General features: G+C 46.5%; 1 protein-coding gene across 1 annotated transcript in view; it reads left to right on the top strand.

Moving 5' to 3' along the window:
• The window catches only part of LOC309568957 (cell adhesion molecule CEACAM6-like), a 99,108-nt gene that overhangs the window by 49,473 nt on the left and 33,063 nt on the right, over positions 1–16,572 (top strand). The window contains exon 5 of the mRNA XM_082274722.1: positions 15,575–15,743. Within this exon, the coding sequence (XP_082130848.1) occupies positions 15,575–15,743 (169 nt within the window). The remainder of the gene's footprint in view (positions 1–15,574; positions 15,744–16,572) is intronic.

Consider the following 16,572-nt stretch of genomic DNA (forward strand, 5'->3'; position numbering starts at 1 on the left):
TTCACCCGTCTAACCCGCCTGCCTGCCCTTGCATCCTATTACCGGTACTCTACCTTCTTCTTGGCGTCCCTGCGTCTCACTCCTGAGGCCTGCAGTGAAGCGGTGCAGGCGGGCATGCGCGAGAAGATAGTACACAAGCCGAAATCCGGCGCATGCGCATTTGGGGCAGGGATACCAACTCTCACAGGGAGACCTATCCTCATACAACGGTACTGTCATAGACTACAAGCGCAGGCCAGACAGGTGAAAGAGGCGTGATTAACTGGTTTATCTGGTCAAAACAAAAAATTATTATTATTTCCTTAAAAACGCAGAGTAGGCGGGCGAAACGCATTGACGCACTTCCGGTTACTTACGGCTCTGACGCATCGTCACTTCCGGTTGCACTTCCTGAATCAGCCATGGAATGCACGCCAACAGCGGCGTCCACTACAACTTGTTACCTTTATATTGTGTATTTTATATCCTTGCTTGTAAGTATGTTTTTTTCTTCATTTGGGAAATAAATTGTTCAAAACATTCTTCACCATATGCGGTCCTTCTGTTTCTAATTTGGGATCCATGGAGGAAACTCGGACCAGCTTTACCCAAGAAAACACCTGATACCATGTGACATTCCTTAGGAGTAGGGTTGAGCGGACACCTAGATGTCCGTGTTCGACGGGTTCGGCCGAACTTTAAAAAAAAGTCCGGGTCCGTGTCCCGGACTTTTACCAAACTTTTCCCGGACACCGAACCCCATTGAAGTCAATGGGGACCCGAACTTTCAGGCACTAAAATGGCTCTAAAACACCAAAGGAAAGGGCTAGAGTGCTGCAAATGGCAGCAAAACAAAATTAAGAGCATGGCAAGTGCTCTGCAAACAAATGTGGATAGGGAAATAACTTAAAACAACAAAAAAAAACAGAAAAATAAAACAATGTTCTTCTTCATCTCTGAAGGACGAGGCCCATATGGAGTAGGAGGGAGGTTGAGGTGGTGGTAGATGTGGCGGTGACATAGGCGTGCGCACAGGGTGTGCCGGGTGTGCCTGGGCACACCCTAATCACCTAGGGCACATAGCATTGCCAGTGAGGAGATGGGAAAGATCTCCCTCGGACCTGCTCTGCTCTATTTCTCTTTGCCAGCAGGGAGAGTAATGTATCGGGGCCATGTACCTGTAGGCAAACACATGCATGTGTATTTCAACTTTGGGGTGCACACCTTAATGCAATAGGCTGCGCACACCTATGGGCGGTGTAGGTGGAAGCGGCGGTGGAGGAGGACCAGGGCCGGATTAAGAGCATCATGGGCTTGGTGCTGAGGATTTTGAAGGGCCTTAAGGGCCGTGCCTTGGCATGCTCCCAGAGGAGGAAGGGTGCAGCCATGCATGCCTAATTCAACATGGGATGCTGTCTCTGAAGCCCATAAACACATCCATGCATCGGCAACTGTCCCTCCTTGTCCGGCCTTCGCGGTGTGTGGGGAGGTTCTGAGGGTGCTGCCTGGGGAAGCGAGCATAGAAGCCAGACTTCTGTGTTTACAAGTGACAGAAGAGCGGTAACAGTGAATATGGCCAACCCGGGGCCTATATAAAAGGTAGGGGCCTGGAGCTGCAGCTCCAATAGCCCCTACGTTAATCTGGCCCTGAGGAGGAGGACGAGGTAGCCAACACTGCTTCTTTTCACAAATTTTAAATGAGGGTACACCCCAAAAGCGTGAGAAAGAGCAAAAATGGAACAATGGGTGGGTAAGGTCGGTATCCATTGCTATTCTGCATAAGGTACGGAAAAGTCCCGTGGGATCCATGCCTGGTTCATTTTAATGAACGTGAGCTTGTCCACATTGTCTCTGGACAGGCGGCTGCACTTGTCTGTTATAACGCCCCCAGCCGTGCTAAATACCTGTTCAGATAATACACTGGCTGCAGGGCACGCCAGCACCTCCAAGGCGTAAAGGGCAAGCTCAGGCCATGTGCCCAATTTGGAGACCCAGAAGTTGAAGGGGGCAGACCCGTCATTCACTACATGTAGGCGTGTGCACACATACTGCTCCACCATGTTGGTAAAATGCTGCCTCCTGCTAAGACGTTCCATCTGAGCTGCTGGTGCTGCTGTTTGTTGTGGCGTGCTGACAAAGCTTTTTCACATTTCGGCCATGCTAACCCTGCCTTCTGAGGTGCTGGCGGTGCCCTGGTTGCGTTGGCGACCTCCTCCTCCTCTGCCTTGTGCTTCCACTGTTGCCCCGCTGTCAGATGGGAATGCCAGCAGCATGGCGTCTACCAGCTTGCGCTTGTACTCGCGCATCTTGCGATCGCGCTCCAGTGAGTGAATTAAGGACGGTACGTTGTCCTTGTAACAGGGATCCAGCAGCGTGGCCACCCAGTAATCAGCACAAGTTAGAATGTGGGTAACTCGGCGGTCGTTGTGGAGACACTGCAGCATGTAATCGCTCATGTGTGCCAGGCTGCCCAGAGGCAACGAAAGGCTGTCCTCTGTGGGAGGTGTATCGTCCGTGTCCTCTGTATCCCCCCAGCCACGCACCAGTGATGGCCATGAGCTGGCCTGGGTGCCACCCTGCTGTGAACATGGTTCCATCTCCTCCTCCAGCTCCTCCTCATCCTCCAGAACTGTGCCCCTGCTGGACAATTGTGTCCCTGGCGTTTGTGTGTGCAGGAACCCACCCTCGGAGCCCCTTGCGAATGACTGCCCTGAAAGCCTTGGAAATGTTACCTCTTCATCCTCCTCCTCCTCCTCCTCCTCCTCCTCATCCTGTGCCACATCCTCTTCCATCATCGCCCAAATTGTTTTTTCAAGGAGGCATAGAAGTGGGATAGTTAAGCTGAGAACGGCGTCATCGGCACTGGCCATGTTGGTGGAGTACTCAAAACAGCGCAACAAGGCACACAGGTCTCGCATGGAGGCCCAGTTATTGGTGGTGAAGTGGTGCTGTTCCGCAGAGCGACTCACGCGTGCGTGCTGCAGCTGAGACTCCACTATGGCCTGCTGCTGCTCGCACAGTCTTTCCAGCATGTGCAAGGTGGAGTTCCACCTTGTGGGCACGTCACATATGAGGCGGTGAGCGGGAAGGCCGAAGTTACGCTGCAGCGCTGCCAGGCGAGCAGCAGCAGGGTGAGAACGCCGAAAGTGCGCACAAACGGCCCGCACTTTCTGCAGCAGCTCTGACATATCGGGGTAGTTTTTAAGGAACCTCTGCACCACCAAATTCAGCACATGCGCCAGGCAAGGGACTAGGCTAGGCCCAGAGCTGCTATGAGATTTCGCCCGTTATCGCACACCACCAGGCCGGGCTTGAGGCTCGCTGGCAGCAACCACTCATTTGTCTGCTGTTCCATGCTCCTCCACAACTCCTGCGTGGTGTGTGGTTTGTCCCCCAAACAGGCAAGTTGTAAAACTACCTGCTGTCGTTTACCCCTGGCCGTGCTGAAGTTGGTGGTGAAGGTGTTACGCTGTCCGGATGAGGAGGCGGTAGAGGATGAGGAAGCGGAGTAGGAGGAGTTAGGAACAGGAGGCAAACTGAAGCGCCCTGCAATCCTCGGTGGTGGAAGGACATGCGCCAAATTGCTATCCGCCTCAGGCCCATCCGCCACTGCATTTACCCAGTGTGCCGTTAGGGAGATATAACGCCCCTGACCGTGCTTACTGGTCCACGTATCGGTAGTTAGGTGGACCTTGGCACAGATGGCGTTGCGCAGTGCACACCTGATTTTTTTCCCCCACTTGGTTGTGCAGGGAAGGGATGGCTTGCCTGGAAAAGTAGTGGCGGCTGGGCACGACGTACTGTGGGACAGCCACCGACATAAGGTTTTTAAAACTGTGCGCCTCCACCAGACGGAATGACAACATTTCAAAGGCCAATAATTTTGAAATGCTGGCATTCAGGGCCAGGGATCGCGGGTGGGTAGGGGGGTACTTCCTCTTCCTCTCAAGTGTTTGGGAGATGGAAAGCTGAACACTTCCACGGGACATTGTGGAGATGGTTGTTGGTGACCCAGGTGGTGGTGTTGCTGACAGATCGTCTGTTTGCGGGGTGGCAGGTGCCGGTATCACTACAGATGTGGCTGGAGCGGCCGAGACTGCAGCAGAAGAGGAAGCAGGATGAGCCAGAGACGTTTCTTGGTTTTGAAGGTGTGTACTCCACTGCAGCTCGTGCTTTGCACTTAGATGCCTGATCATGCAGGTTGTGCTCAGGTTGAGAAGGTTTATGCCTCGCTTCAAGCTCTGATTGCACAGGGTGCAAACCACTCGTGTCCTGTCATCAGCACATTTTCTAAAGAACTTCCACGCTAGAGAACTCCTTTGAGCTGACTTTGGTGCGCTCGTTCCCTTGCTGCGTTGGGCAGTAGCGGGCGTAGTGTCTAGGGCACGGCCGCTCCGCTTTTGCACCCTGCTCCCTCTTCTACTGTGCTGGTGGCTCTGTGCGACCACCGCCTCTTCCTCCAAACTACTCAGGTCACCTGCATGACGTTCATTCCATGTGGGGGTCGAGGACCTCATCGTCCTCCACATCATCTTCCACCCAGTCTTCACCCCTGCCCTCCTTGTCGGTCTCCACAATGCTGAACGCCGCAGCAGTTGGCACCTGCGTTTCGTCATCATCGGAGACGTGCTGCGATGGTCCTTGCGATGGTCATCTTGAGAAATAAGTGGTTGGGCATCGCTGCACTCAATCTCTTCCACTTCTGGGGCAGGGCTAGGTGGATGGCCCTGGGAAACCCTGCTGACAGAGTCATCAAAAAGAAGAAGAGACTGCTGTATGGCTTGGGGCTCAGACTGCTTGCCTGATTTGCAAGGGGGTGAGGTGAAAGACGGTTGGACATCGGCTGCAGGTGCCAACTGTGACCTTTCTGCAGTAGACTGGGTGGGAGACAATGTGAAGGAACTGGAGGCACTGTCAGCAGCAAACCAATCTACCATCGCCTCCACTTGTTCTGGCCTCATCACTTCTAGAGGCGTATGATGCCCTACCAAATACTGATGCAGGTTCTGTCGCCTACTCACACTTGAGGAAGGTGTTTCACTTGTGCGTGTAGCTGGCACAGATCGACCACGTCCTCTCTTTGCAACAGGAGCTCTACCAGCAGCACCACGACCCAGGCCACGGCCCTTATTTGACGGTCTCCTCATATTTCTGTAATTTAAGATCTTGCCCTAGAAAGATTTTTATTGAATAGTGGAATAGGAAATATGATCCAAAAAAGTGTATGCATCTCACACGTACACAACCACACTAGGCCCCAATTACTATTGTTTCTACCCCTAAAAGGATGGATGAGGAGTAGGAGGAGTATGGAACAGACAGCACCCTCAAATCTTCAGAAGTATGAGATGAACCTCAAAAACTTGGAAAGGTGGATCTCACACGTACCGACACAGACTATCCCGCAATTCAATTGATCCTCAAAGGTTTTTATTGAATAGCGGAATAGGAAATATGATCAAAAAAAGTGTATGTATCTCGCACGTACACAACCACACTAGGCCCCAATTACTATTGTTTCTACCCCTAAAAGGATGGATGAGGAGTAGGAGGAGTATAGAACAGGCAGCACCCTCAAATCTTCAGAAGTATGAGATGAACCCCAAAAACTTGGAAAGGTGGATCTCACACGTAACGACACAGACTATCCCGCAATTTAATTGTTCCCCAAAAGGTTTTTATTGAATAGCGGAATAGGAAATATGATCAAAATAAGTGTATGTATCTCGCACGTACACCACCACACTAGGCCCCAATTACTATTGTTTGTACCCCTAAAAGGATGGATGAGGAGTAGGAGGAGTGGGAGGAGTATGGAACAGGCAGCACCCTCAAATCTTCAGAAGTATGAGATGAACCTCAAAAACTTGGAAAGGTGGATCTCACACGTACCGACACAGACTATCACGCAATTTAATTGTTTATACCCAAAGGTTTTAATTAAATAGCGGAATAGAAAATATGATAAAAAAAAAAGTGTATGTATCTCACACGTACACCACCACACTAGGCCCCAATTACTATTGTTTGTACCCCTAAAAGGATGGATGAGGAGTAGGAGGAGGAGTATGGAACAGGCAGCACCCTCAAATCTTCAGAAGTATGAGATGAACCCCAAAAACTTGGAAAGGTGGATCTCACACGTACTGACACAGACTATCACGCAATTTAATTGATCCCCAAAGGTTTTAATTGAATAGCGGAATAGAAAATATGATCAAAAAGAAAGTGTATGTATCTCACACGTACACCACCACACTAGGCCCCAATTACTATTGTTTGTACCCCTAAAAGGATGGATGAGGAGTAGGAGGAGGAGTATGGAACAGGCAGCACCCTCAAATCTTCAGAAGTATGAGATTGTGTTCACTGTACCCCACAAAGATTGTGTTCACTGCACCCCACAAAGATTGTGTTCACTGCACCCTAAAAGGATTTTGTTCACTGCACCCCAAAAAGGATGTTGTTCACTGCACCCCAAAAAGGATTTTGTTCACTGCACCCCAAAAAGATTGTGTTCACTGCACCCCACAAAGATTGTGTTCACTGCACCCCACAAAGGATTTTGTTCACTGCACCCCAAAAAGATTGTGTTCACTGCACCCCAAAAAGGATGTTGTTCACTGCACCCCAAAAAGGATTTTGTTCACTGCACCCCAAAAAGATTGTGTTCACTGCACCCCACAAAGATTGTGTTCACTGCACCCCACAAAGGATTTTGTTCACTGCACCCCAAAAAGATTGTGTTCACTGAACCCCAAAAAGGATTTTGTTCACTGCACCCCAAAAAGATTGTGTTCACTGCACCTCAAAAGGATTTTGTTCACTGCACTCCAAAAAGATTGTGTTCACTGCAGCCCAAAAAGATTGTGTTCACTGCAGCTCACACACAGAAAAATGGATGTGGATCACTGACACCTGCCTATCTCCTATCCCACACCACACAGCAATATCGATTGTAGTTTGTAGAACAGTTTCCCTAAAATTCAGCAGCAGCCTCTCCCTAACAGGATTGAGAAGAGATCGTAGATCGGGACTAAGTGCAGACCCCACACAGCAATATTGATTGTAGTTTATAGAACACAGTTTCCCTAAAATTCAGCAGCAGCCTCTCCCTAACAGGATTGAGAAGAGATCGTAGATCAGGATTGAGTGCAGAGTCACCCCACCCCCCACACAGCAATATCGATTGTAGTTTGTAGAACACACTGACCCTATAATTCAGCAGACTCTATCCCTAAAATGCCTACAACTTGCCCTGCCTAAACACTCCGACCTGTCCCTCAATTCTATCCGGACACCAATTCGTTTTCCCTGCCTGTCTTTCCCTAATCAGCAGCCAGCACGTATGTGTGCTCTGTCCCTGATCTAAGCAGCAGAATGAAGCCGCTGCGGCTGCCTGGAACTTATAAAGACTTGGTCACATGCTTCAGACGGCCAATCACAGCTACTGAGACATTTGCAGGCATGGCTGGGATGGCTTAAGGCACACCAGTTAAACGATTGTTGATTGGCTGTTGAAAGCCCGCCATGAAAAGAGCGCCAAAGCATGCAAAACCCGGAAATAAAACGACCGAACACGGATTTTTACCCGAACATACAGTAAAGTGTCCGTGTCCGTGTTCGGGTACAAAAAATCCAATTATTCGTTACGAACACAAATAATACAGTCCGTGTTCGCTCAACACTACTTAGAAGTCTTGGTGCAATATTTAATTGATTTCAGGCTTATTTGTCTACTTTTGCGGTGAGTGGGGAACCGAGAGGGGTCACCGTCACCTGGAGCACCTTATATGTTTTTTTGCACTGGAGCACTTTGGAATTTGATCACTTTAATGAAAGGACTTGATATATATACTTATGTGATTTAAATTATTCATTTGCACTATATATTTCACTATTTTAATGTTGAATTGTATTTATGGTTGCGCTGTTTTAATTTTTGACAACATATATATATATATATATATATATATATATATATATATATATATATATATATATATATATATACAGTGTTGGGGTAGTTACTCAAAAAATATAACTAGTTACTAGTTACTTCTGTAAATTGTAATGAGATTACTTTACTAGTTACTGCATTTGAAAAGTAACTTCACTACTTATTACTTTACTTTCCTCTTTCTTAATTGACCGTGTAGAAGAAGATACATGACACTCTTTCTGCATAGAGTTTATTGTATAAACACAGGCTTTGGGAAACATGAGAACAAAACCTGAAAAAAACAGAATAAAACATAAAGTGCAACAAAAAGTCATAAACTTCATCCCTCTCTATTCTTCGAAATAAGGATTGTATCGCACGGCTTGGGTAACGCAGGAAAGCACGTTCCTATAGCCTAGTAAAGTAGTGAGTAGTGTAGTTACCTCCTATAGCCTAGTAAAGTAGTGCAGTTACCTCCTATAGCCTAGTAAAGTAGTGTAGTTATCTCCTATAGCCTAGTAAAGTAGTGTAGTTACCAATATTAGTATTGTAACTAGTTACATTACTTAGTTACCAAAAAAAGTAATCAGTTACTTTGTAACTAGTTACCCCCAACACTGTATATATAAATATATATATATGGCAATTTAGTATCTATCAGTCAGTTCAGCATAGACCATACTTTGATATCTACCGTATATACTCGAGTATAAGCCAACCCGAATATAAGCCGAGACCCCTACTTTTGCCACAAAAAAGTGGGAAAACTTATTGACTCGAGTATAAGCCTAGGGTGGGAAATGCTGCAGCTACTGGACCCAACTGGACCACCACGAGACACAAAACAGGGGCTGTGGGCATGGTACAGGAGATGGCGCAGGTCATAGTACAGGCATTGCACAGGTCATGGTGAGGGCATGGCACAGGTCAGGGCACAGGTGATGGTACAGGCATGGCACAGGTGAAGGTATAGGCATGGCACAGGTCATGGTACATGCATGTTACAGGTGATGGTACAGGCATGGCACAGGTCACAGTACAGGCATGGCACAGGTCATGGTACAGGCATGGCACAGGTGATGGTATAGGCATAGTACAGGTGATGGTATAGGCATGGCACAGTATGTACAGGCATGGCACAGTATGTATAGGCATGGCACAGTAGGTATAGGCATGGCACAGTAATTACAGGCATGGCACAGTATGTACAGGCATGGCACAGTATGTATAGGCATGGCACAGTAGGTATAGGCATAGCACAGTAGGTATAGGCATGGCACAGTAATTACAGGCATGGCACAGGAGATGCAGTGCTGCGGGCATGGTACAGGAGAATGTCCTGTACCATGCCCGCAGCACTGCATGAGGAAATACAGGGGCTGCGGAGGCATCTCACTTACCTGTCGGTGAGGCACCGTCTTCGATTTAAAAATCGCGCCACCCGGCGCCGCCATACGTCACCGCAAATGCGCCACCGATGCTCGGGAAAAACCGAACACGTTCGGCTATTTCCGGGCATGCGGCACATGCGCAGTGACACGTCGGCGCCGAGCGGCGCCATTTTTAAAAAGACACTCCAGTCAGTGACTCGAGTATAAGCCGAGGGGTGCATTTTCAGCATGAAAAAACATGCTGAAAAACTCGGCTTATACTCGAGTATATACGGTATATAAATATAGGGCAATTGAATATCTATCAGTCAGTTCAGTATAGGCCATACATTGATATCCACATATATATATATATATATATATATATATATATATATATGGGAATTGAGTATCTATCGGTCAGTACAGTATATAGGCCAAATTTTTCTGCACTGTATGACAAGTACATGCGATTTCAAATTCATATGGGATTTTTACCAGCAGGGCCCATTCCTGCACCCAGCAAGAGTAACTGCGAAGGGTTGAGGTGTTCAGGCACCACCAACAACCAAGGCCTAATTTTTCTGCACCTGTATGACTAGTAAATGCGATTTCAAATTTGTATGTATATATGTATGCAGTATGTACCCTACCAATTGCTCCCTTCATTTTTTTCCAGGCAGAATTTCTTGGGGTAGTGTCACCCACTATTATGAATGGGCCCATTTAAAGCTAAACTGAGCTTTGCCATGCAGGGCAAAGAAACTGGGCATTGTGGAGTAAAGTAAAGATTAGTATGTGGTGCTTGGGGATAATAGTATTAAAGTAAACCTACATAGGCAAAGTTCAAATTCATTTTAAATGCTTTTTTTTATCTGCTAAATAAAAGTTAATAATGTAAAGAATACATTCTTTCATTGATACTCTTTTGATTTAAACCCTGGTAAAAGTTAAAATGCCATGATCGGCATCAATCTCAGTTACCTAGTTTGTTTAAATTGTACATGCATTTCTTTCTCCTTCAAGGTCCACAGAGTATTAGGTCTCCTTGACATGGGTGGGAAGGGGGGGGCGTTAAAAAAAAGCAAATGAGCTCTGTATGCATTCCACCGCCAAACATGACCTATCAAAGTAAATGGGGTCACGGCACCACCGCTCTACCTCAGAGCTGCCTGTGAAAAGCCTCTTAACCTCCCTGGGGGTGATCCCGAGCGTGACTCGGGGTTAATTTTTACTATCAGGAGCGGTAACCCCGAGTCACGCTCGGGGTAGTATTGCAGAGTGCCAGCGGAGCCCCATTAACTCCCCGAGTCAATGCACTTACCTTGTCCCGGTGATCCAGCGATGTCCTTCGCTCCGATCGCCGGGTGACCGGCGTCTGACTTCCTGGTTCCGTTCCATGCGAGCAGAGGCGGCGCACGGGAGCGGAACTGGGCGGGAAATTTGAAAAGTGAAACTAAATAAAAGAGGTGATACACTGTAATCTGAGAGGATTACACTGTATCACCACAGATTACCACACATCTGACAGTACAGTGCCCCTTCTTACATTATAGTTGTGATTTGTGCCCAAAAAAAAATATATATTATGGCATCAAAAAAGCGCCAGTCTAAAGCGCTTTTGGACCAGCTGAGTGACAGCGGCAGCGACAGCGACCCGGAGGTGCTCGCGGAAGTGAGCGATAGCGAGTCATGCAGTGATTTGTCGTCTGACACTGACACTGACACGGATCTGGCAAGTGACAACGGCGATGACCCTGCACCTGACCTGAGCGATGTGCGCACTTGGTGCGCTATTGATTGCGATGCGGACCAGGTAGCGCCCCCAAGATTCCCGTTCACCGGATCACCTAGGATGAAGGTAGATGTCGAGCGTGACAATCCTCTGGCCTACCTGCAATTATTCCTCACTGAGGAGGTAATTGAAAAAATTGTCACGGAGACGAATCGCTACCAAGAGCAGCAATCCGCTACGCTGCATGCCAGGCTTTCCCGAAGCAGAAAGTGGGAACCGGTGGTGAAAGAGGACATGTGGCTGTTTCTGGAACTCCTCTTTCTTCAGGGGTTGGTGGGGAAACCGTTCCAGAAATGGTAATGGACCACCAACAGGTTACTGGCCACTCCGTTTTTTGGCACCGTGATGTCTGAGTATCGCTTCTCCCTGATTATGAAGTATTTCCACTTCACGAACAATGAGGAGTTTGATGAGGCCACGCATCCTGCGCCCAAACTGAAAAAAATCTGGGAGGTATGGCAAATTATTGTGGCCAATTTCCAGCGGACCTACGTGCCAGAAAGGGACCTCAGCGTGGATGAGAGTTTGATGGCCTACAAGGGTCGCCTAAGCTGGATTCAGTACATCACATCCAAAAGAGTGCGGTTTGGCATCAAATCATATATGCTCTGCGAGTCATCCACGGGGTACATATGGAATTCGGTAATTTACACCGGCAAAGGCACTAAATTCAACCCCAGGTACAGTGGCAATGGGATGGCCACATCATCCATCCTTACACTTCTGGAGTCATTGCTGAACCAGGGATATTGTGTGACCACGGACAACTTCTATACGTCCCCGGAACTATATGATGTTTTGCTACAAAATAGAACCGACGCATATGGTACCGTTAGGCCTAACCGACGAGACATGCCATCTTTTTTTGCCAAAAAAAACCTAAAAACCGGAGAAATGGTTGCCTGGCAGAAGGGTAAGATGATGGCAATGAGATGGCGAGACAAGAAGGATGTGTGTCTCATGAGCACTGTGCACACTACCTCCACTGCCACGGTCCACACAAAATGTGGGACAGATGTGCTGAAACCGCAGGTCGTGATAGACTATAACAAAACAATGGGAGGTGTCGACAGAGCCGATCAGGCCATGACCTTCTATCCTGCTATGTGAAAACAGCAAAAAAAATACTATAAAAAAATATTCAGACACCTTCTGGAACAATGTCTATGGAACGCTTACATCCTGCACAAAGCCAACAGTAACAAGCCTCTTGCTCATTCCGAGTTTGTCTGGAAGGTGGCTGAGCAGATTTTTGTAAAGTACCAGACACCATCAGGAGTTGAAAATAGAACTGGACGTCGCGCTGTTGACGTGGTCAACCCAGAGCGTCTGACCGGCCGTCACTTTGCAGACTATATCCCGCCAACTGCAAAAAAGGCAGCACCGACCAGGATGTGTGTTGTTTGCTGCTCGAAACGCGATAGAAATGGAAAGAAAGTCCGAAAGTAAACCAGGTTCCACTGTCCTGATTGTGACGTCGGACTTTGTGTAGTTCCTTGTTTCAAAATTTATCACACGCATGTGTATTGAATTTTCTTTCTTTGACAAATTTCCTTATTTACTACATTATTGAATAAAATTACATTATTTATGAGATTATAATTCATGATTTTGTGTTTCAAAATTTATCACATCTGGGATGTCTACTAGAGTCTTGTTTTGGTCAGGTTTAAGTCAGTAATTACTAAGAATTGTAGGCCTATAATACATAACACCAAATTTCCATGAAAATAATTGTACCGCTTTTGGTATAAACTTCCAGACATAATCATACCGCCAGGGAGGTTAAAAGCAGTCCACTGTGAATCTCAGGTCATGTCATAGAGCAAATATGGTTAAGGATGCCTGTGTGGCTGATATCTAATTTCTAAGGCAGCGTCATTTTATTTCCTGTTGATCCTACCAGTAGATCTGGTATTTTCCCCTGTCTTTGACAGGTTGCTTATTCTGCTGCGCCTTTATGTACAATATTGTTTTTGTATCTTTCAATTATCTTTTAAGATTACCAATAAAAAAATATTTTTTATTTATGAACTGTGCTCCTAGATTCCCTTTTGCCATTCTGCAATGAAATCCCAAAGCAGAGTTGCCACCCCGTGGACAGGATGTTCTTAACCACTTGTCAGTGGTCAGCCCCAAGTAGGCAAAGTGACCTACCGGTACATCACTAGCCTGTGAGCCAATAGGGGGCGAGCAGAGATCAGCAGATTCATGTAACAGCAGAGATCATACGGTCCTGCTATGTAGGACCGTAGATATCTGCTATTACATGAACAGCCACATCCCTGCACAGTTAGAAACACGCCCCTAGGGACACACTTAACCCCTCCTTCTCCAATAAAGTTAACCCATTCCCTGCCAGTGTCATTTTTACAGTAACAGTGCATATGTATAGCACTGATTACTGTAGTAATGTCACTGGTACCCCCAAAAGTGTCAAAAATGTCAGTCAAGGGTCTGATCTGTCCGCCGCAATGTCGCAGTCCCGCAAAAAAAAAACGCAGATCGCCGCCATTACTCTTTAAAAGAAAAAAAACAACAAAAATGACAAAAATCTTTCCCTTTGTTAGTAAACACAATAACTTTTGCGCAAACCAATCAAAATACGCTTATTGCGATTTTTTTTTTTACCAAAGATATGTAGCAGAAAACAAATTGGCCAAAAATGTTTAAAAATTTTGATTTTTACATTTTTTTGGGGGAATTTCATATAAAAAAATTTGAAAAATATTGTTATTTTTTTCAAAATTTACGCTCTTTTTTTGTTAATAGTGCATGATCAAAAAATCGCACAGGTGATCAAATACCACCAAAAGAAAGCTCTGTTTGTGGGGAAAAAAGGACGTCAAATTTGTTTAGGTACAGCATCGCACGACCGCGCAATTGTCCGTTAAAGTCACGCAGTGCCGAATCGCAAAATAGGGCCTGGTCAGGAAGGGGGTAAAATCTTCCAGGGCTTAAGTGGTTAAATGGATATATTGTGTTTGATTTACTAAAAGCAAATAGGCTGTGTACTCTGCAAAGCGGAGTTGCATTCTGCAAGCTCAGTTGCTGTAGAGCTTAGTGATTGGATGATGGAGGTCATCAGAGCTTCTACTCATTTACTAAGCCCTGGAGCAACTTCACTTGCAACGTTCACAGTCTATTTGCCTTTAGTAAATCAACCTCATTGTTTTTAGATAGAATTTCAGTAAGTGCCAAATAAACCGAAATCCCAACTCTAGATATTAGTTTTTTCAGGGCTTTTTTTCTCAGAAAATAGGTGCAGGAACTCCCCCCTTCTGAGTCACCCTTCGTCTCTGCCCCGCTACCCACTTCTGAGCACGGTCCCTAGGTTCCACCCCCTACCCACCTCACTGTACCACCCCTTTTAGAGAATACAGAACCATGTATCATTTTGTGCTACTAAGTATTTGTATGAAATGTAATATACTCCACCCTAACAACAGTAGACTCCTAGCAGCAACAATAGACCCAGTCACACAACAATAGACCTCCCCCCAGTAACAATAGACCCCCCTCAACAAAATATGACTCTAGCAACAACAGACCATAAGCAACAACAATAGATCCCCAAACTGCCAGCATCAATAGACCCTCCAACAGCCAGCAACAAACCTCTCCCTCAACATTAGATCCCTCCCAGCAACATAGGACCCCCCCCCACCAGGAACAATAGATATACCTGGCAACAATAGACCCTCCCCCCCACACACAAATAGATCCCCACCAGTGACAATAGATCTACCAGCAGCCAGCATCAATAGACCTTCCAGCACACCCCAGCACTCCTTGCCATAAAATACATTCAGTGTTGGAAGTGTCGGAACTGCGTTCCCCCGCGTTCCTGCTGAAAAAAAGCCCTACGTTTTTTAAGCTATTACTAAAGCAACTAGTATATTTTCTTTTGAAAAAAAAGAAGGTTTTAAACTTCAAAAATAAAGGCTGATTGTTGAACATTCCCCTGTCTGAGTTATAATATTATTACCGGTAGTTCAATTATAAATAAAGTCCAAACATTTTTTTTATTTTTAGAATCGGATAAAGATGAAGAATTGAAGATCCCTGTCATTTTTTTTTTTTTTTTTGTCTGTGGCACATTAGCTAGACTTGTTTTATATTTCCTGCCCCAGGGACACAGCAGGATGTTAAAGATTTTTCCAAAAAGAGACCCCCTCTTTGACAGACATCAAGAGAATAGGTTTACCCATTGGAAGATTTTACTGCTCTTCCTGTAGCAGTGACAACAAGTTTTTAGGCTTTCTCTTTACTTTCTGTACTGAAGTCAATAGACATCAGGACCGATTTAGAGGGGGAATCTCACCAACAGGGATAGCAATAAAAACCCGACAGAGGTTCTAATCATTCTGCATTCTATCCACAAACAATAAAAAGGGTTTTGGCTTTGCATACACTTTCATCATTTTTTTTACCTAACAAAAATATATATTGTGTCACTGACATACAAAATGTTTTTTTATTTTTCAGAAACGCCATACGGTGGCAATGAAAAAAGGTCCTCCACTGGAAATACCTTTGTAATTGTAATTGGAATTGCAGTTTTGTTACTGCTGGTTCTTTTCGCTGTGTTAGTTTACTTTTTTGCCAGGCGCAGACAACACAAAAATAAGTGTAGTACACAGGATAAAGTTACAATGTAAGTAGATTATTCTACAATTTTCCAGTTTTAGCTATATAAAGTCTTGGAAGTGTACAAAGGAGTGCCTGGTACAAAATTTTATTTCACTTAACACCTTCCTGCCCAGCAGGGGCAGACTGGCAACTTTCGGCCCAGGGGGCAAGTACAAACCAGAGGCCCCTGGTGCAGCGACTCGGCCCCCCTCCCACTCTGCCTCTTCCTGGCCTTCTCCTGACACCCATTCCAGGCTGAAGCTCCACTCCAGGTACTCTCTACTCACTGGCCGAATATGGGTTCCCGACCTGGCTACCAGGGGGTGTTGGGGGGAGCTGGGACAGCTCGGTCCGGGGGTCTCCAGGGGAGGAGAGTCTCCAGTGGGGCATAGAACCGGCCTCTGCTCAAACACAGTTTACACCATCCATGCTGGGGGGAGGCCTGCGCTCTGTCCTTGCCTTTATCCAGCACCCACTAAGTCAGCGGTGGGAACTTTTTACTTCTCTTCACCAGGAATCCTTTAGGCATGTCTGTGGCAGAAGCAGTGCAGCCTTTTTACAGGGTATCAGAGCGGCCTGAGGGGCAATTTCCCCCCTGCCCCCTGGCCCAGTCCTCCCCTGCTGCCCAGCCTATAGTACATTAATGGCCGGGCGGGAGCACCGTTGTTCTGGGAGGACGTCATATGACGTCGTTGCAGAGCGCACTTCTCACAACACAATCTGTCACCAGCCAATGACTGATCACTGTACCAGGTCACTGCCAATACCATATGATCGCTGTGACCAATCACAGCAGATCACATGGCAGTTGTATACAATGGATGGCTTCCTTTCATGCCATCCCTTGTATACAA

This window comes from Pelophylax lessonae, assembly GCF_965119305.1.
Source record: "Pelophylax lessonae genome assembly, chromosome: 12".
Lineage (NCBI taxonomy): Eukaryota > Metazoa > Chordata > Amphibia > Anura > Ranidae > Pelophylax > Pelophylax lessonae.